The following is a 23,001-nucleotide window of genomic DNA, read 5'->3' on the forward strand; positions in this document are numbered from 1 at the left end:
CTAAACCAACTAAGTGATGAAACCAACTATCGCACTTCCATAAAGTTGGAGGATTCCCAAGAGACTGAGATCAAACTCCGTCTCTGGGTGTTGATTTAACCTCTAAAAACTCACCTCCATAAAAAAACTGATTTTTTTCAGAGGGAGCTCTTTAAAAAAAGAGCCGACAATGATAAAAATGGAAACAAGTTGAAATATCCTGACTTTTCGACTGTACGATAGGCCAAACTCCTAAATCATCAGATCCTATAATTTCCATAATGCAACTCAAGAGGGGCTTCTGTTAGACACTCAGTGGCTGTTAAGTACAGTGCTGGAGAAAGTATTTTCATTCTTTACTGAGGTAAAAGTACTAATACCACATTGTAGAAGCACTTTGCTGCACTGAAAGTTTAAGTATCATCAGAAAAACAGACTTTAAGTCATAAAAGTGCTCTTTGCATAAAAATACCCCATTGTCATTAGAATATTATGCATGCATGAATTAAAAAGCAGAATTTCATTGTAGTTGGAGTTTATTTCTGTATCCAACTGCAACTATTGATTATTTTCAGTACGCATTAATTTGCTAATTATTCTTTGACTGATTGTTTGGTTTTCAAATTTTCAAGAAGTAGCGAGAAATGCCGTCATAAGAGCTCCAACGATGATCAGAGTGGTTGCCAGTGATCTCTCCATCGACTAACTGATCGACGGATCATTCCAGCTGTACTTGTATAAACTGTTACTTAGTTTATTTAATCCCAAAACATCATATTTTCAGTTTTTCATATGCTTTGCGTGAATTTCTTTATTTCATTTGCAAAGTGATTAAAAGTAGTAATAGTTTCCTGAAATGTGTATGGGAGTGGAGGTATAAAGTGTCACAAAAATTCATCACATATTTGATGACAGCACGATACTGGAGTAAATATATTTAGCTGCATTCCATCACTGGTTAAATGTACACATCCTGTAAAGTTTTAAATTCCGTCTTTCTGCTAAAATTTAGTTTGGCATTAAAAGGATTATTGATATACTTAATAAGGCTTTTTTTAAAAAAAAAATTAGCGGTAGCTCATGCAATTACTTGGCTGTTACTGGTTATTATAAATTAAATGAAAGCTAAGTCTCATTGCTCTTTTTAAAAGGCACAAAGTAGCCCATAAAAAGGACTACAATGTTTGTTTACTTGTTAGGGATTAGCTCAAATAAAGAGAGTCTCCTTCGCAGTGTACTTAGTGTTCCTTTAATGTCAAGGACGACCTATACAACAGAGAAAAATGTCCTTTTTGCACGGAACTCAAACAGAAAAAAGCAACTTGATATTCATCCACTAACATGATGGCATGGACGAGCTTCTCTCAGTCAACATCAGTCGACAGAAGCTCCAGATGAAGCTACTGGCGCCACATTCAAGCTCATCCAATCCCATTACATCATCTGATTTCCCAAAGCCTCTGATTTTACATGGGCCCACTGCTTTCCCTTCCAGACGCTTTAATTTCAGCTGATCAACTGAGATATGAAACCAGGTAACCAATAAGCAACGGGAAGCGCCGTCACAATTTATCTCTCATTGTCATTCCGCCGCCCACCTTCACCCCAACAACTGCCATCACCACCATCACTGCCCGCCCCCACATCGATTCTTTTCCTGTACTCCCCTGGTTGTCATGGAGACAAATGGTTGTGTATAACACAGCGGGGGATGGGACGGATGTGGAGCAGCCGAGTGGAACATCAGCAGAGGTAACAGGTCTGCTGGATAAAACCAAGAGGCGGGGCAAGAGAAAGGAAAATCACTTTGTAATCATTGAAGAACCAAAGTCCAACACAGGAAGGAGGAAACACGTAATTACACATTAGTTTGAAACTCTGCAAGCTGATCAGCACATAAGCTTCCAAAGTTCTCCAGATATCTCTTCTGAGGCTGTTTGAGTTTCACAGTGAATTAATCTACGTGAGCAAGACCAAAAACTGTAATGTGTTAAAAAATATGAACGAATTCATATTAAATCAAAGGTTTGCACAGCTTCATGAGGCCTGTTCATCTCTAACGACTCATTGGAGGCTGTTAAAGGATTTGTTCAACATTTCTGGCAAATTATCTGCTTGTAGAAAAAAGGTCAATGACATGCCTGTGTGTTCAATGTGAAGCTATAGTCTGAAGAGGATTAAATTAGCTTCAAGTAAAGACTGAGGTCAGGGGAAACAGCTGACCTGGCTCTGTTCGCTGCTCAAAAATCCACCTGAGAGCAACTCTGACAATACTATGGCATGAAATTAAATGCATGTTAGAAGAAAACTAAAAAACTCATTGCGTTTTTTACTTTTCTTGAACAAATCATCTTTGACCCTCTCATTTCTGTCAAATCTTGGCTTAAAATTGTGATATTTCATCAAAATGAGCTGACTGTACTCAAAAATTTGACACAAATATAGTTCTACTATCAGACAACAACAAAAAAATACTGTGTTCATTGGTGCACCTGAAAAGCGATAACTCATTCAGCTCTTACCAAACATCACTTGACAAAATTCAGGGTCTTTCTAGCTTTTTCCAGTATATTTAACAAACATAGGCTGTTGAAAAAATGTTGTAGATGTTGATTTCAGACGTTTTTGGGTTGTTGTTTTTTTACATTTTTTTTTACATTTTTTTAAACAAATAAAGAAATTTTATTTTTGTTTTTTTACTTCTTATGACTTAAAGCATTGTAACTGCATCATACTGTACAGAAAGATATTTGTAACTTCTCTCTACTCCTCACCATGGTTGTGCTGTTTCCATAGAGGTGCAGTGATGTACTGTATAATGTAGTGAAAAGTAGCCCCACAGTGATAGCAGAAAAAAAAAAGCTACCCTGGGGTTCACATTAATATTATTAGTGAGCTGCTGTAAGGAGTGATGGTAAGAATGATGCAAGTAGTGGCATTTGAATTTATAATCTGCACAAAACAAATTATGTGAAACATATTCGTTTCCAGATCCTCATAGTTGCATGATTTTGCGGATGTTCCTCCATTCGTGGGTTAAGCTGATCTATGTTAAAACTGAATCTGTTTACAGATCTATTTATAATCTATTTATAATTTCATCACAAAACGCCTACTTATTCTTTGGCAAAACTGGCCCTGATGGCAGCAGGTCGTTTGACGTGAACATTCAGACACTTACTTCACTACGTGACGTGCCGCTGTTGGCTGCGATTCACTGTGTGGGGCTTTGAATAATAAGGCAGAGGGGGGAAATGGAGTCTTGCTATATGTGCCAAGGGCGACTGGAAGAACATGAAAATGTGTGGGGGCACCGAGGGCACGAAGGAAGTGGAGAACAGACAAAGACTATAATGAGGAGTGCAGGGAAGGAATTAGATTAGAAGAATGGGATGAAAAAAGAGCAGACGAGATATAAGGAACGTGAAGATGAAACTGGAGTGAAAGGTAAATGAAATTAGGTTTTATAGAGAATGAAAGATGAAGAGCTTAAAAGGGCATAAAGGTCAGATTGAGGAGATGCAAACGCACAAAAAAAGGCAAAGAGGAGCAAGTGAAGTAGAGAGGATGTGGCCAATTGTTGGAGGGCACTGTTAAATAAAGAATTTTTATCTCGTTGAAAGCCCTCTAACTAAAAAATGGGACACTCAGAGGATGATGGGAGTTTTCTGTGCTTCAGTTAAATTCTCACTCCTTTAGCTACATGCAACAACTGTTATCAGACTAAACTGATGCACGCACACACATATACACACACATACACGATACACAGACGCTGGACTGACACATGATATCAAACGGCCACAACACGCCCACAGAATGTCCTAATTAAGAGCACATGCAGCAGCGTAAACGTGCCTCACTCAGCTGAGGCAATCGCTGTTTGTTAACATTTACACTGTGGAGTAGTTTGTGCGGATCCTAATGATGGTGTGTAGGGTAGAGGCAAATAAAGCGCTACACATACTGTACATAAAACGGGATTTCTCATCTGCAATTCATCTGTGAGGAAATGCGCAACTGCATAATGCGTTATAGTACAGAAATGCTCCCACCTGCGTCACTGGTGTAGATAAAATGGAAAAACTATAAATACACCATAAATCTCCATACTCACAGACTCATGGGCCTTTATGTTTGTTCTTGCCCATTTACAGTTGCCCGACTGTCAAATCCTCAATTCCATGAGGGCTCTGATGTAGATTTTTCAATGCTATCATGCATCTTTTCTGATTGTTCCATATGTGTAGACTTTTCTGAGGGACTTGCACAAAGTTTACAAAGTAAAAAAGTGATCCAGCCAACATTAAAATGCTCAGAAAGCAAGCATGAATGGTGCAGGAAAGTTTATCCATCAGTGACACCCCCTGGCTGCTCAGCTGTTATTTGTTGCATGTTTGTTGAGTTATGTGTGTTTTTAGTCAAATGTCCGCACACATTTACAGGTGTTGTTTGACTTGTGATGGTTTTCAAAAATGGTTTAAAGCAATGCAACGCCACAAACAGTATGCAATCAACTGAGATGTTGATTAAAGTGTGTGTGATTAAACGCTGGTAAAAATGTACTCTTCATCTTGCTTTCAGCTCACACAAATTGACAAGCTGAAACATTGCAGCTGCGGCATCATTTAAGTTTGTGAGGGTTTAGCACTTAGATCTTAATCGTTGATTATACTGCCTGAGGACACCCACGGTGGTGTAGTTGTTGCTATTATACTATTTTCTAGTGGGTTTAGAAACCTTATCTTCTGCACGTACATATTTCTGGGAAATCTCAATGCTGTAGCAGGTAATAATAGTATAGAATATTTTTGCTCTGTTAATGTCCTCAAGTTCAGAGTCTTATCCATAGAGAAAGAAAGGCAAGGAAGTACTTAAAGTCCCTCTCGTGTTATAGTCTGAACTCCTAAAAATTCATCTTTTTGTAGCAAACTGAAATATTTGACTGTTTTTTCCCATAAAAATGATCCCTTCCTGCCCTAAAATGTCTGAGATGTAATTTTACACCGTTGTTTCATCAAAAATGTGCACAACTATGAAGTTCCTGCCTCTATCTTCCTGCAGCTCGAGCACACCAGCTCACATACGTCTCTGTTCAAACACTGCAAAACTACTCTACAATGCTAAGTAGTTATATTGGAGTAATTCAGTAATCCATCTGTCAGGGCTCCCTCCTCACCCCCGTCCTTCCCACCTGACATCCCAATTACCCCTTTTCCCATCTGTTCCTCTCTCCTGTTCCTCTGCCCCCGTCTCTCTCCCTGTCTCCCCTGTCCCTCTACACCTCGGCGCCTGAGTGGAGTTCAGCTTCCCAGCTGACTCCACTCAGGCAATCAACCACCTCTACGGCTCCCGGACAGCTGAGGGACATCATTCTGATTACTCTCCTCAGCAATAAGAACCGGCTCATCCTTCCACTCCCTGCCAGATTGTTGAACAAAGACTATGCGGTTCAGTTCGCTCTCTAGCCTCTTGTAAAATCTGTCGAGTTCCTGCCATTCTCTTACGTTGTTTTCTCCTGCCTTCACCCAGACCCAGCTGTCCGGGATCCCGCTGCCCAGAACCCTCGTCCGTTTTCCCCAACCCATTCATCACCGGTTCCCCCTCACTGGACCCCCCGTTCCTGCCTGGACCCCCCGTTCCTGCCTGGACCCCCTGTCCTGTTTCCCTCCCAACCTCCCGGAGCCTCCAGACCCACCTGGCCAAACCCCCCCACTACATCAGCCGCTCCCCGCTCCTGCACCCTGGTTTCCCCCCACCGAGCCACTATTCACTCCCAACAATAAAGTACATTCTCATTCCAACCAGCCTTGGTAGTGTGGCTCTCTGCTCAGGTCCGACCCGCTAAGCCGTGACACCATCATTTGTATGCCGCCATTGCAAGACAGAAATGCATGACCTTGACTGTTTATTTCATTGTATTTTATGTCATTATGAGTCTGGCATATAAAAAAACACCATATGAACATGGTCTCACGGCACTGCACAGAAACGCCGCTAACTAAGAATTGATTTCACTGCAAATTAGTTCATTACTGCATATAATAATAAGACCTTTCAATTCTTTGAATCCTTAACAAGGTAAATTTAATGGTTTTCACCTGAGGGGTTCTTTAACTAGATTTCACAGAGAGCCAACATCTGTGGGAGGAGCTGGAACCCTGACTGTGAATCAATGCTTATTCGTTTGAATGGCAGCAAATCACTGCATCCAACATCTGCTGGAAAGAATGAAACCAGAAACCAGCTGAGGATGTTACAGTTGCAGATAAGTGCCTATAGTTTTACAATGACAGCTCAATATTTCGATATACTACAAAAAAGAAAAATCCATTCTCATATGTAGTCTTGTATGTCGGTGAAGATTCTCGGTCAGTCAGTAAAAAGCAACTGGACTTCTCCTTCAGGTTCTACAGAGATTCTAGAAGAGAAGTTCATTCTTATACTTGTACATACTTTCTGCATTACTGGAGTTATTGTGATGTAATTTCATGCTTTTGGTGCACGAATCCCTCTTTCCTTCATCTACTTCTGTTTCTTATTTCCTACATTTCCCAGATGCCAGATGATCAGAAAACAGGCATAAACTTGTTGGAATCAGCTCCTGGCTCGGTGTGTAGGAGGAGAGTGCAACAATGATAAAGATAGTAAGAGCAAGAGAGCGAGTTTTTTCCACTCGACAACAAGTGAGAGTCCAACATGTCTAGTGGCTGCTCGCTGCTCTGCTGCTGAGCCTGCTGTCAGCAGAGGAACTGCTGTTTGTGTCTCTTTTACAACAGATTTCTGGCTGTATGTTTGCCGAAAGCTCCAGCAAAACGTTGGGTCCAGAAAGCAACTCCAGCTCCTCATTTCTGACGAACTGGCAGCGAAACCCGATGTTATTATTCCAAAGTGATGGGAAATTAAGACATGCGATATCGCGCCACTGTGAAACTAAAATCTGTCATCCAAGTTTATAGATGGAAGCAAAATGTGATTAAAAAGCAACCCAGTGTATCACTTACATTGTTGTTTTATGTGCCTGAGGCGCTTTGTCTCATACATTGCATAACAATGGAACACAACTCATTCGACTGAGCATAAATTTGATTATTCTGTGTTGTTTTGCATTCATTTGCAACATTGATATATACCGTTGGGTGACAAATTAAAGCCCACATAAACTGTCTTAGTGACTTATTTTTTTCCATGCGTAGAGAAATCTACTGGAGGAACAAACGACATGTTTTGTTTTGATGACGGTGGTGGAGAACGTCGCCTCAGTATCTCACATAGTTCATGTTCGTTGTGGGATTGTGTTGACCTAAAAGGTGAAGGTCAGAGCATGTGATTCACATGCTTTTTCGTACATATCAGTGAAAGCTTATTCTCTGTGTGAATACAGTAAAGGAATGCTCAAGCTTTCTATAGCAGCAGCGTGTTGTTCACGTAAACATCATAAAGTTGCTTGGTGTTGACACGCTACATGCAGTAATTAAATGTTTGACACCAGTAATAATAACAATGAGACAAATAGGAGCCTGTCCTCATAGAAAAAAACGACCACATAGGTCGACTGTACACGGCCGTATTACGACCAAGTGTTACGTTTTGATGTTAAGCGACCTCTAGCGGTTGAGTAAATATCGACACTCCGGTGTCTCAGCTGAAACGTCACCATGAACAAACTTTTACCTAACCCTAACCCTAACCCTAAACCCGAGTTGCAAAAGTGAGGAAAAAGCCGTTTCGCGAGGGAAATGCCGTTTCGCAAATTAAATCCCGTAATGCGTTCCTGTCTCCCGTAGGGGCGCTAACCTAAATACGCTCTCATGGGTCGTATTCCGGGGCATGTTACATACGACCTGTGTGGTTGTATGAGTTTGAGGACAGTGCTGCTGAGCTTGTTGTTAATATGCAACTACTCTGTATTCTCATTTACATTTATTATAGAGATGTATTTTGTTCCCGGAAGGAAAGACTATGATGTGGATAGAAGTCTGTGTTAGGAGGTCAAGGAGGTGGTGGTTGATTAAGTCAGCATCAGGACTTTCACCCACGAGACTGAGGATCGCATCCCGGGTGGGATCATTATCCTTAGATTTAAAGATCCCCTCTGGTAAAAGTGCAGTTTTTTATCTTGTTAACATGTCCCTGTGGGGGTTTTTTGTATGCTAGGAGACAATAAATGAGCAAAACAAGCAGTCATCACCATGGCAGAGTACTTCCACATGGACACAGCACTGTACCAAAGAAAGCCTCAAGAACATAGATTCAGGCTTTCAGGATTTCATCTGTAACAAACCTTAGAAACACACCCCATTCAGCTTATAGAGTGGAACTTCTTGTAGCAGTTCAGGGTTTCTGCAGAAATCAGCCAGTCACACTTAATGCCTTTTAATGCCATATTAATGCTATACTGTAAAAATGTCAATGCCATGACCGCAAACTTGACAAATTACACGGGTTTGTTTTTGTAAATGATGATCTTATATGAAAACTGTCCCTACATTTCCCTATTTCTGAATCAGGAAACCACCCCTGACCAGCAACAGCCTGTAGTCATTCTCTGAAATCCAGGTTTACAGGCCATTTTTGCTGGTTTTTGCATTTCCCCACTTCCCAGCTGTCCTCCACCTGGTCCAGCCTCCCAGCCACTTTAAAAACATGCAGTTTTTGGCAACTGTCCCGTTACGGCCGGAACGGTTATCGCAATGGTTCAGTATATATACGCAGATGCATATATCTGACGAATCGCAGTCTACAATTATATATTATTATTGTGAAATATTTTTCTTGAAAATTGCAGAAACAATTTATATTGCCATTGAGAATCAAATTTAATGATTTTTTAATGCCATTTAAGGCCTTAATTTTCGCAAAAGCAACTTTGCTTTTTAATGCCCTGCGGAAACCCAGCAATTTAAAGTTTGAACATGTATGGCTCAGTTACACAAATATTACAAGTGGGCTGGTTTACTCGAACTGCAGCAAGTTGGGATGGGTGGATGTGAAGACAAACAGGGATTTCATAGCTCTGCACATTCTAGTGGAAGCGAAAACAGTTTTTAACTAATTATACTATTATTATATACTATTAATACTGGTATTTTTCCAATTTACTGGTTTTGCTAGTAAAAATCACAGGAAAAAAGTATTCATTTACATGACAACTATAAAATAAAATGAAAAAAAAAACATAGGCCAAAACTGTATATAATTTACAGATATGAACTAGTAAAATTTTCATGTTAGATGTTACAATGCGTGATAGTAGAATTTAAGTCAGCTAACAATCTCATTATTTTACAGATATTTTCAGTAATTTTCAACTGTTGTACAATTTTTGAAGTGGTTATATTATTAAATAAAATTATCTTTTTTCTCACAAGGGTGCCAGATTTTCACAATTATTTTTTCACAAAATAGTTTTTATAGTGACGTGTAGAGTTACATCTAAAACATTTTAAGGCTGAAAGGGGTTGTTTTGATGTGAAAATTTTTTAAATATGTAATGCTGAAACAGAGATTAGTTTTTAGGGGTTAAATCAACGAATAATAAAGGTCTTTACGTTTTATTTTACTTGCTGTTTCCGTAGGTTCACTGTTTGGGTTCAAATATGAGCCTTTCAAAACACTTTTGAAGCTTTGAATTTCATTCACACTAAGGTGATGAGCCCCGCTACATCCAGTATATGATCATTTGGCTGAACAGGAGTGACAGTAAACCCTTAACTTAAATAGCAAAGACATGCTGCCTGTCCAAGAAAAGCATAGCCGCATGGATTTAACTAAGCAAATCATTAAGAGCCCTCCACTGGATAAGTACTGCACTGATGAATATGTTTCAGCTGCAATAACTTATTTAACCACTAGCTGATGCAGTGAGGAGCTTCTCATTTCTTAAACAACCATGCCAGAAGATATATCCTGTGGTCGTAGAAAGACTGTTAATCTGTTTCAGAAGGATCAAATTATTGGCCTGCATCAAGCAAAGAAAATAATTAAGGAGATTTCTGAAACTACTACAATCACTTTAAGAACCATCCAATGCAATATTAGAACCTGAAGGATAGTGGTGAACCATCATCTTCAAGGAACAAAAGTGGTCAGTCATGTGGTCTGATGAGTCCAGATTTACCCTGCTCTAAAGTGATGGGAGCATCAGGGTAAGAAGAGAGGCAGATGAAGTGATGCACTCATCATGGCTAGTGCCTACCAGCCTGTGGGGGTTAGGGTTATGATTGGGGGTTGGTCAGGTTCAGCAGCGTTCTGTTCCCAAAGAATGAGGTAAGCTGACTACCTGAATATACTGAATGAACAGGTCTTTCCATCAATAGAGTTTTTCTTCCCTGATGGCATATTCCAAGATGATGATCCAGGATTCATGATACTCACATCATGAATGAAAGGATCAGGGAGCATAAGACGTCATTTTGACACATGGACTGGCCTGTACAGAGTCCAGACCTCAGCCCCACTGAGAATCTTTGGAATGTGCTGGAGAAGACTTTGCACAGCAATCCCATTACATCATCAATATAAGATCTTGGCAGAAAATGAATGCATCTCTGGACAGAAATACATGCTGTGACATTGCAGAAGCTTATCGAAACAATGCCACACTGAATGTGTGGCGTTTCAAAAGCTAAAGGTGGTCCAATGAAATATTAGAGTGTGCGACCTTTTTTTGGATGGGAAGTGTATATTGATTAGAAATGTATTTCTGATACGTCACAATGTCGGAAAAAATAGGTTTTCATTAAACTGTAACTGAGAATGCAGTTTAGTTTCACATAGTTGCAGTGTTATAGCCTCTGATAAGGCTTCAGATTAAATTCTACTCCAAGCCTAAAGCAACACGGACCCACTGATTCTGCCGCTGTAGTGTTTTAAAGTAAACTGTCGGTATTGAAAGTGCTAAATTTACTTAGTTCAGTTGAGTCAAAGACTTCTGTCTATCAGTACAAACAAACAGAAACTCAGTACAATACTCAATACTAACCTAGGATGAGACCGTAACAGATGTAAATTCATGTTTTCAAGCTGTCCTTGTAAATTATCACCGATCTGTACCAGCAGCACACACCAAAATGGCACCAAACATCATCATCTGGCAAACAGAAACAGGGTTCTCAAGACATCGTCCAGCAAAATGAAGCTGAAACAGGTGTTTCTCAGCTTGAGGACAGCAAATTAGTACTAAAAGGGTGGCTGCAACACACAGCCTGTTGTTGTGCAAACACTGCAAACTTTTTCCACGATGAAAATCATCACCAGGCTATTTAATAGAATATAAATAATAAGTGTTTCCTTTAACTCTGCTGCAACAAAAGATGATTGTTTTCTGCTTCCACGTATATAATGTAGCCGAGCAGATTATTGATCCTGAATGCTGCACTCTGTTCAAATAAAAGAGATGCATCACAGAGAAGGAAACAAAGCTGCAGGTTAACATGAGCACAGCTAAAACTAGGCCACAGCTACAAACCAGCACCGCAGCTCAAACTCTGACTAACACCCCGATGTGATCTCCGTTCGGCCCGGACTCACTGCCTTTATGAAGCGCTCTAGCTAATGAAGCGCTCCACTGGAGTGGCTGTGGAGGACAGTCGAGGACCCCGTGGGACTGCCTTTCATAAACGCCTGCCTGAATAAGGCTCTTTTGTAACTCAGGCGTAGGTTATGAGTCAAACATGCCAGCTAGGCAGCTCTTATAGCTTCTGGGGTATTTTTTCCAGGGATGGATGTGGATGTGTACACACTTCCACTCATACAAACACAAACGCATTGATCCACATGCACTAGGATACATGTAGTACCAGCCCAGTTAATTACACAAACACTGAAGCTGTACTGCTTTATGTGTAACTGTGCATCAGGTTTTATGCATTTGCATTTCTTTTATCTATGCACTACAGCATGAAACATTGCCACTGCTGCATAAAAACTGCAACTTTCGTGCTCTGTCTCCAGAGGCTTGTTTCGTAAAAAAAAATTTAAAAATCACCAAAATGACACCATCTATCAGTCAGAAACTGAAAAACCCCCCAAAAAGAATCATTCGATTTTCAATTTTCTGATGACTTTTGAACTACTCATGTGTGACATATGGCTAGTTTGAAAACTGTAGAAAGTTAAACAAATCTGCTGATTCCTTCTATTCTTACAGTTTATGGTTGATAAATGCTGTCATTTTGAGGCATGTTTTCTTAAAAAAAGATCACCTGAATGACACCATTTATCAGCCAGAAACTGTAAAACAAAAAGAATCGTTGGGTTTTCAATTTTCTTTGTACTAATCATATTAAGTTATGATTAAAAAAATAGCTTATTACTTTTTATCTAAATAATTAATTTCAAAAATTTTCAAAAAATAAAGCATGGGCACCAGATCCTTTAAAAAACAAACAAAAGTTCTGCCATCTCAATGCAATTGAGAAGATGTGACGGACTCCACTCTAACAACAGTCACATGACAAAAATGAAGAGTTCTCAGGTGAACTGCAGGCAGTGTTTACACAGAGCAGACAGCTGATAACCAGAGCAATATAAAACAAATCAGATTAATAAAATAAAGGCAGCACGGCTTTAAAAAAAAATGTGTAAAGACGTGCAAGTTGTTGGAAGATACATTCTGCACGGTAAAACATTTTTCACAAGTTGATGAGCAGAGTAGTGTTAAAAACTTTGCGCTTTTACAAGTTCCATCCATCCATCCATTCTCTATACACCGCTTTATCCTCACTAGGGTCATGGGGGGTGCTGGAGCCTATCCCAGCTGACTCGGGCGAAGGCAGGGGACACCCTGGACAGGTCGCCAGTCTGTCACAGGGCTACATATACAGACACACAATCACACTCACATTCACACCTACGGGCAATTTAGAGCAACCAATTAACCACAGCATATTTTTGGACTGTGGGAGGAAGCCAGAGTGCCCAGAGAAAACCTACGCATGTACAGGGAGAACATGCAAACTCCATGCAGAAAGATCCAAGGAAATCTGGGACACGAACCAGGGATGAACTCGCTGCAAGGTGAAAGTGCTAACCACTACACCACTGTGCAGCCCTCTTTTACAAGTTGTAAATCGTAAATAGATGCAAATAGTGAAGTATTTATACATGTAGATCTGAATTCATTTTGTCTTTTTGTAAAAGAAATTACACAAATTCTACTTTTGTTTTCACCTTTCAACAATTAATGGCACTATATCTGCGTTATTCTGCACAGAAGATACTTTTGAGTCCTCTGTAGATCAAGTCATGGTTGTGTCGCTTCTATTAGGGTGCAGGACTTTATATCGCAGTAAAAAATAAGCCCACAGTGAGAAAAATGTAATAAAAGCAGAAAAAAAAGTCCTGACGCTACTTGGGGTTCAGAGGGTTAATTTAAAAATTACGTCCTCTGCCACCAAATTCTTTTTCTAGGAAAATCTTGCAGAACAAGTTGGATAACGTCAAACAGACAGCTAGAACTTCTTTTCAGTGTTCCTCAAAGTTAGTGTGGTGCAGAACACAAAATCTGTGGAGATTCTCAGCAGTCCTAGAACTAAAACAAACGCAGTTGGACTTGCTTGGGTTTCTTGAAGACAAACTCAAAGCATCTGAACTCATTCACAGACGAAACACTCCGTTTTAAATATGTAATGTAAAAAAAAATAGCCATTCACTCAAGGACAAGAAGCTGAATGACTAAACAGACACCATCGACATCCCATGCTCACTTTCAGTTTGCTTCTAAACACAGCTTAATTACACCAAATCTAATATTGGCCAGAAAGATATTTACATCCCTGGTTGTAGCTGACCTTGTTCATTTTGCACTGTTTCCATGGTAACAAATGAGATGAAGAAAATGTGCTGCTAAAAATGTTTTCGTTATGCTGAAAGCACAAATTTATTTTCTATAATTAGAGAACATGCAAACAACAGAAGAGTGTTTTTCGTCTTCTTTTTTTTTCCAGTACCTGAAATGGACTCTGGCTGTTGTAGTTCTTCACTTCCTTGTCAGCTCCGCGAACAAGCAGCACTCTGGCACAATTATCCTAGGAAATAAAAAGAGAAACATCATTAAAAACATAAAGCTGAAACACTCCGTAAGACAACACTGGAACCATTTCATGCTCCTACTTTGTTCAGGAAATTTCCAGGAAATTAGCAGATTTTTTTTTCCAAAAGTAGAGCAGTGCAGGAGCTGGTCAGAGTTGATGAATATCTAAGCATGCCATCACTGAGACAGGGATGGAAGGAATAAAACAACAGAACATTTACTACCTATATGAGGAATGGAGCTTCTCTCGCTGTTAAATGTGTATCTATTGCTGCACTCAAAGAGAAAGAGGGAGTGAGGGCGAGAGAGATAGAAAGAGAAACAGAAAGAGAAACAGAGAGAGAGAGAGAGAGAGAGAGAGAGAGAGAGAGAGAGAGAGAGAGAGAGAGAGAGAAGAACGGAGATAGAGTGCTGAGGGGTTTGAATCTACTGCACAAATCGCCCACAAAGTGCTCAACCACGCATGCACTGTGCACACACACATGAATATAAATACTTTTTTTAGATCCACAATAAGCTATTGAGAGTTGAAAAATTATCTCACACAGATAATGATACACCACCGTGATCTGTACAGTGTAGCCGGCATGACAAGTATCACTGCGATTAGACATTTTAAGACATGCATCAGTGTGTTATTTTTACTCTCCATCTGGAGTGTAGCAATCCCACGACATGTTTTGTTTTTCCCATATAGGCTACATTTAAAATGGAGCTGGAAATGTGAGCAATGAGGATAATTAGAAGCTGGGCACAAAAGCAAATGCAAGAACCGGAGAGACAGCGGGACGCATTGTGAGAAAGGTCAAATCTCCAGCGTTCACGAAGCTGAAGCTAATCCCAGCCGCTGCAGCTTGGACGCCATGGAAACTTCATCTCCAAATGGATTTTTCTTGTGCATTTCAGGTTGTGTTAGTGAGCGGAGATCACTGATGGAGAAGATGACAGTGAAATTCTCGCTTTCTCCTGCCAGAAGTTTTGAGGTTTTTCGTGCTTTTTTTATGCAGCATTCTACACTGGAATCCGTTCAGAGTACTCCATCTATCAAACAGGAGTGAGAATTCATGCATATTTATGACATACAGTACAATCAATAACAGGTTACATCAACCCCCTCTTCTTCACAGATGCTGCCATCGTTATCATCATCTTTATTGCTCCAACACGCCAGCTTTGAGAGATGAGACTGCAATATTCTAGGCTTTAATTATCGCCTACAAATACCTTATTTCTCTACATCAAACTTTTGTGATTTCATGTCCTAGAGAGCGTTTACTATCTAAACTCCATGGGCCCATGTAGAGCCACGTGACAAGGCTTTAGTAATTTTTAGATTTGAAGGGGTAAGGCCAGACCATATTCTATATTCTTCTTACCAACATGCAGTGAAGAGACCAAAACTAGCAATTAAGTAATAATATTAGTGCTCAAGGACCGTGCTTGTCAGTGAGATGCACAAGAATGTTTCTGAATTGAGATATAAAGTGTGATGCTTAGTCGGGATAAGGGAAGGCTTTGTTCAGGATCAGCTAGACTCCCAAAGAAAGCTCCCTAAGAATGGAGAGAAGACTGAGCAATTCACTCTTTAGCAATGGAGTGAATATGAAGTTAGTTAGCTTGCTAAGACCAATGACCCACCACCTTATTCTGGGTCTGGACCACTTCTCCTGTAAGCCACTGAATCTGTTCCAATGCTGAAGGTGTTGCAGGAACATAAAATGGAGATACCAGATTCCAAGGAAAAATAAAAGCAGTCTAAAGTTTGACAGGGACGAGGATCAGGCAACAACTTGAGCAGTCTCTGTCAAGGACAGAGCACTGGAAGTGGAAGTATTTAGATATTTATTGTTTGTACATGATGCACTCGTAGCTTGTGAGGGCTTAGGTGGGTGTCTAATTTACTTTGTTACAGTGAGAAACCCAGGACGTCTTTGGAGATACAGTAGAGGTTAAATACAGTGATGAATTTAGTGGATGTTATATTGGTCTCTGCACCTAAGTCAGCTAAAGAAGCTACAAGATACCGATTCCAAGGTTCGCAGCAGACTGATAATTACTTGGAGAATTTCATAAGCGGCGGACGATGGTAGGAACGGTTTGGACGAACTGTAAGAAAGTGGTAAGCTGTTCTGCAGGAAACCATCTTCTGAAGTAATGGAACAGCTGGTTGTGCTAGAAGAGAGTGGTACCATTCTGGTTGACAAAAGGTGTTGCTGGAGTTACATCTGCTTTAGATAAGCTGAGGGTAATTTTGTCTCGACGGGAGTGATAACAAGTGAGAAATGTAATAGTGACATTGAATGATGTGCAAGGCAAGACTCAGAGAGGTTATTTAATGGGATATGAAATTGGTAATTCAGCACCAGAAATGAAATTTGCAGTGTTTGTTGTTCTGTGCAAGAGAAGTCAATATGCATTGTGTGAAGGACAGACAGGAAAAGGAGTGTTTGAGGTTTAGTCTTGCTCCTTAACTTCAGCTAAAAAAAAAAATCCACCCTATTTGTAGTCTGTTTATCAAATAATCCAATTTCTAAACTTGTGTATATGACCATTTAGCCATCCATTAATTTTTTTCTGCTTATTCAGAGTCGAGTCTCTGTGGCAGCAGGTTAAGCAGGATATTCTAGAAACCCTCTCCCCAAAACAGGCTTTTTTGGCTCCTTCTGGGCTATCCCAGGTCAAATGAGGTATGCAGTCTCTCCAACAAATTCTGGCTCTAACTAGTATCTCCATACAGTTGTCCAGAAAACCTCCACGATGGGCACTTTGGAGGCATCCTACTCAAATTCGCAAACCACTTCAGCTGACTGCTTTTGGCACAAAAGAGCAGTGACTCTACTCATATGTCTGAGTTACTTATACTATCTCTAAGTCTGAGCTGATTTGCGCTGCTTGCATCTTATTCTTCTGGTCACGACCCGAAGCTCAGACAGGGTTGGAACAAAGACCAACTGGTCAATCTAGAGTTTTGCCTTCTGGCTCAGCTCTCTCGTCAGCACATTGGTCAGGTACAATGCCTGCAATACTGCTGACGGTTCCTCAAAATACCCGTCCATCTCATGCTCCATTTTTCTATCACTTGTGAACAACCAATCAAGATACTTCAACTCCTTTGCTCGGGTTGCCCCCAAGAAGGTGCAATCCATGTATTTCCTCTAGAGAACCATGGCCTCAGACTTGGAAGTACTGACTCTCAACACGGACTCTCAACATCTACTTCGATGAGGAGTAGAGCCGCTGCTCCTTCGCATCGAAAGGAGCCAGTTGAGGTGGTTTGGCCATCTAATTCGGATGTCTCCAGGGAGACTTCCTTTGGAGGTTTTCCTAGCACGTCTGTCTGGGAGGAGACCCCAGGGTAGACTCAGAACTCGCTGGTGGGAGGGACGTCTGGAACGACCTGTTTCGCCTGCTGCCTCCGCGAACCGGCCCCGGATAAGTGGAAGAAAATGGATGGATGGATGGACGGCTGCTTCCCACTCCACAGCAAAATGGTTTAGTTTGCACTGAAGGTCACAATCTGATAAAGGTAGCTACTACTAACTACTACTTAGGTGACTCTAAGGTTCCCAAACTGGACACCCTTCTCACCCTGACTACACCTTCTGAATTTTAGATCCGAATACACATTTGAAAGCTGGGCAACAGACAAAGCTGTATTAATTCATAGCTGAAAACAGTCCCTCACAAAATGTACCATTTCCTCTCAGTTTAAGTCAACATTGTTTAAAAAGGACAGTAAAAATGGCAATGAAACTACAGTTTTTTTTAAAAATCACAGACAGGCCAGGGAGTCCAAAAGTCCAGAGAGACAAAGACGCTGTTCACGAAAAGAAATATACACAACAGTGGTAACCTTTTCCTTAAGAAATCAATTTTGTAGTGTATCAGCCACTTTGTAAATGTCAAAAGCCCATGTTTTCTTTGCTACAGAAACAGGGATGGATTTTCTAAGTGAAACTAAAAGCGTGCTTTGATTTGAATACACCAATTGGCTGCTTTTCATTCGAAGCTGCTTAGCGGGCCGTGCTCCAAGGGCAATGTGTAAACTGGTCTCAGATGACTGGCTGTACAAACAAGTGTCAGAGGCTATGGTTGACCTTTAGTAAGAGAGTAGAAAGTCAGGTTTAACTGAAGTGATCTTTGAAATGGCTCATCTATTCTGTCCACATTCAGTTAGAGGACAAGACTTTTATCATTTCCTATTTTGACTGTGCCACTCAGTCCCAGTACCAATGGTCCCTATTGAGGATATAAGTTTTTAAAAGTGCATCATGAATGCTTTTTTTTTTAAGGTAAATGATTTTCTAAAACAGCTGCTTTTCCCAAAAAATGTTTTTATTGGAAACTATTTTCAGAAGCAGAATAATCCACATTTTTGGGCAGCAGGCCAGTGTATGTGGGGCTCGATACTGTGGGAAACTAAAAATAAACTACAGTGTGTGTGTGTGTTTGTGGTTGTGAAGGAACAGAGAGGTTCACTGATGTGTTTTTAATCAACACTGGAACTCTACAGCAAAGTGGAAATTCACAATTGGTTTTGGTCCTTCCATGGTACCTGTTGACAGTAAGCTAAATGTGAAGTGAAGGACATTGATCATCTTGTTCCAATACAATGATCTGCTGAGAAGTCTTGGGTGTTTACCTACTTTAACGACAGATGATGCTCTGCTGCTGGAACATGTGAGCCATTTTGTGGTGTCTTAACCAATGAACATGTTCCTACTGCAAGAAGTGTCCATGTAGAGTCTTTATCAGGGCCATTTTTAGGGCAGGTACTTCTGAATCATCCTGAAACACTGCTGGGTGAACCTCAACACTGATTGTTTAAACCTAAAGAGGACAACATTGATTGGTTAAACTTGGAGCAGACAGCTACCATCACTCTTTCTTGCCCTTAGGCATCTTTCCACCACAGGAATTTTGGGCAAGTGTGAGGCAGCACCAAACTTCTACAAAAACAGTCCCCTAATCTGCCCTTTTAGTCTTACTGTTTCCATTGTGGTGTACAGTCAAACAGCTTCAATCACAAAATTAACTCTGACTGCACCATAGCAATGACCATTAGTAGGAATCAGACATAACTCCAATTTGATGAGCATGCCAAAGAACAATGGAGGTTTGTTATGTTTGCCTGTATCTTGAATTTTACGCTGAATGTGGCAATGTTAGAGAGGAGGTACTCAATAAGGACACTGAAAGGGATACTGGCAGATAAAATGGAGCTTGTTGTCCTCTGTGAGCTCAACCAATCTTCATCAACTCGAGGGGGTACTTCTTTCTCCCCTACAACAGGCTCTGCCATGACAGCTCCTGTAGTTGGAAAACATAAAAAGGTTTGTGCCACCCTACAAAATCCTACAGGTTCCTACAATGGAAAAACAGTCTCTTCTTGCATGGCGGTCTTTACCTCTCAAACATCATCATCTTCAATGCACAATTCAATATGGCTTACCCCAGCAAACCTCCATTGCTCTATTTCCTCTGTGCTCATAGAACTAGAGTTAAGTCCAGTAACTACTCTTGGTCATTGTCTTGATCTACTCACCAAAACTAAAGCTGTCCAAGCCCACATTGCAATGGAAACATTCTTGTAAATGTTTACATCACATTGCACCTGCACCAAGTTCTTGCAGTAGAAAATCACCTATTCTTTCATATCAAACCAACCCCTTACTGTCAATGGTCTCCAACGGCAAAAATTCCCCGAAGAACCAAGGCTTTGAGCCGGCCTTCATACTCCCAGATCCCAGTCCAACTGAGCACTTGTGGGATGCAGCTGAAGAAGAGGCTCTACCCTGCTAGCCGCAGAACCCAAATGATGCACTCCCAAGACATCACAGGGGCAGAAGTCTAGTGCCCATGCAACAATGAGTCAGAGTAATTTTGGTGGCCTGATGGGGACTTTAACAATATTAGGCAAATGGTTTTAATATCGTAGCTGATTGGTTTAGAATATACCCAGCCTTATCCTCAAGAATCAAACCATTACAAAACACCAGAAAAAGCAGATGATAATGGATATATGCATTGAAATAATAATTGTAAAAGCAGAAACTGAAGCTATATGGAATCAGCAGTCAAAAGGAACTTTTGTTTATGGTTGCTACTGTCACTGATGATGTTCAAACCAAATTAAATATGTATGAAAGATCTTGTTCTCATGTCTTTACCAAGAACTATGCAATATAAATTTATCTATCATCAAGAGTTTACCTCATTTAAGTTGTTTACTTTTCATGCTACAGATGGAAAATAGTTGTTAGATGTTGTTGCAATTAGACATAGACAGTGTCTTGGTGGCATGTTTATTCACCTGGGATACTCTAAGCTGCAGCAGTTCATCTTGAAACGTATGATAAATAACATGCAAGGAGACTCGCACATAATTTGTCCCCTGAGAAAAAGGAACAAAGACCTTGCAGGTTGTTTGCAAACAGAGCAGAACTCAATGAGGTGAAGTCAGCAGCAGAAACAAAGTGAATGTCACCAAACACAGTGAAGGTGAGCAGAGAAGGTTTACGACTGTTGAATCAGTTCTATCTGATGAAGCACGACAGAAAATGTAAAGGATTGTAAACCCAAGCAAAACAGCACATTTCCTCATGTTGAATGTGGCAGACAATTACCTCTTGAGTCTGCTTTTACTTCTAAATTCGATAGACGTCACAAACTGAGAAATCAACCCTGGAACATGGAATTCTATTTACAAAAAGAAACATCAACAGCATAAACTGAAAAAGCACAAATTGGGACTACAAGGAATCAAACAGGCTCAGGTGTGTTACTGAAGAAAGAGTCTTAACCTCCCATGATTATGCACAGTCATATGGGGACTTTACATTTTGGGTTTTCTGCACCAAAAATAAGTTACCCAAAAGCTACAAGCCATATGAGAACTTTTATCCCCTTAAACTACCTCCTATTCAGTAGCATTGTTTAGTTTTTACACTTATCAAGTCCTACTAATCCCAAAAAGCTAACAGAAATTAAAAATGCACAAAAACTGATGCAGAAAAGGTTGTTTTCACAAGCGAAGAGCCTCCAAAACCAGAGAGGGAGCATCAGGTCAGCACCAGCGAGATGCTCATTGTTTTCTTCAACATTCACATCGGCAGTGGACTGCAGCAACTCGCTGCGTACCCACTCACATTGATTTCGCACTAGTTGTTTAGCCACAACAACACAATCGTGACTCTCCATGCATCCTGCTTATTAAATTCGTCTTCATGCAACTTCCTTGTGTTCCCCAAACTTAAGTTCAAGTTTAAGGCTTGCCATTTTCACAAAGTACTCTGCCCCCACTGCAGATGGTGCTTGGCATGTTTACATACAGTGGGGACTGTCAGTGACAATCACATGATACAAGTGTTACAGGAGCACTGAGAGCTGAGTACCACTGCACAAAGAGACCACCTTGACGGGGATGGCAGCCAAATTTAAATAAAATACGTTTTTTGATTTGTACCAGCATAGTCTTGAAAATGTTTCATCGTCCTGCATCAGTGTGGCTTTAATAAATAAAATAATTGCATGAGATGCAAGTCTGACTCAATATAATGCTTAATGAACCAAGATCTCGAATCGGTACAGAAAATATGCTGATAACATTGATCAAACAGATGCCGGAAAATAACAATAAATATATGAAATAGCAGTTGTCATAATGTATGTGTGTATGCATATAAATATGCAAAGAAAATTAAATCAGAAAACAAGACAAATGTGAATTGAAGCTGAAAACAGGATAAATCTTAAAGCTAAAAGGCCCCAGTTGTATGGAGAAATTTACATTACTTGTAGTAGGACTCCAGTTTATGAATGGTTTATAGAAAGTGAAATAATTTATATCACCTTAGATGTTAGTTCCTTCCTGATGCACACGTCTTTCAGTTGCATTTCTTCAGAATTCTGCTTCACCCAGTGTTGTGTGTTTTTCTTTTTGCATTTTAACTTTTATTAGTTTGGTTAAATGCACATCAGAGATCAGTTTGAAGCATGTCTGTGATTACGCTCCCCTTAATGGCAAACACACAGCCAGCTATGTTCCACATTTCTCCCACTACTTCAGTCAGATTTGATAGAGCTGGCTTTAATCTTAAAATAGTAGCAGGTCATTCCAGTAGTGCTCCATTACACACACATGAACACACACCTGTGCTGATGCAGCTCAGAAACACACACCCCCACGGCTCACCTGGTTGTACAGGGCACAGATGTGCAGCGCGGTGTTTCCCGAGGCATTCTGGGCACTCATGTCTGCTCCGTAGAACAGCAGATGTTCCAGATGCTGCACGTGGCCATGACGGCAAGCCTGCACACACAAACACACACACACACATATGTAGCATCTGTCAAAAAAAAGCCTCTGAAACTTTGAGAGAGCAGCTGCAGTAAGATGCCATTATCACTAGATGTCAGTGTGCTGCAAAGTAGCTGAGGAGCATCTGTAGCCTCAGTTTGAACCCAGTCATCATCAAATGATGGGAGGATAGGATGGAAGATGAGGGAAGCTTAAAGAAATCCGATAGCGAATCAGAAAGCAATATCATGCAGAAATGCACAGTCGAATCCGCCAGGAGTTAAAAACAAATGTTGGGCAGAATGTTACTGCCTTTATGATGCCTTTATGATCCAGGTTTCTGTGTAAATGGCATTAGCGTTGGGAGTTATGGTGAAAGATGCCAGTTATCTGTTTGGTCCAAGGAGGGATGGGGGGATTATTTTGAAATGGCCTATTTACACTGCAGCTTATTTCAGACAATTGGGGGGTTGAGAAGAAGGGACAACGGCTACTTATCGACCAAAGCAGGTAACAGGGGAAAGTATTTCATTGTCAAGTGAGCAGTGTGCTACAAAATAAAGTTTTTCCCTAGCCAAGTATGTTTGATTTGTGTTGAAATTTAAATTTTAAGTTCTTATCGAGTGAAATTTCTGCTACTTCAAAGTTGCTGTGGTATTAAGTCGTTTCTTTCAGGTCATTAATTAAG

The 23,001-nt window shown here is 40.4% G+C and overlaps 1 protein-coding gene across 1 annotated transcript in view; it reads right to left on the reverse strand.

Moving 5' to 3' along the window:
• The window catches only part of LOC110958200 (SH3 and multiple ankyrin repeat domains protein 2), a 329,760-nt gene that overhangs the window by 168,171 nt on the left and 138,588 nt on the right, over positions 1-23,001 (reverse strand). The window contains 2 exon segments of the mRNA XM_051937780.1: positions 13,932-14,009; positions 22,209-22,325. Coding sequence (XP_051793740.1) covers positions 13,932-14,009; positions 22,209-22,325 — 195 coding nt within the window.

This window comes from Acanthochromis polyacanthus, chromosome 2 (genome assembly GCF_021347895.1).
Source record: "Acanthochromis polyacanthus isolate Apoly-LR-REF ecotype Palm Island chromosome 2, KAUST_Apoly_ChrSc, whole genome shotgun sequence".
Taxonomy (NCBI): domain Eukaryota; kingdom Metazoa; phylum Chordata; class Actinopteri; family Pomacentridae; genus Acanthochromis; species Acanthochromis polyacanthus.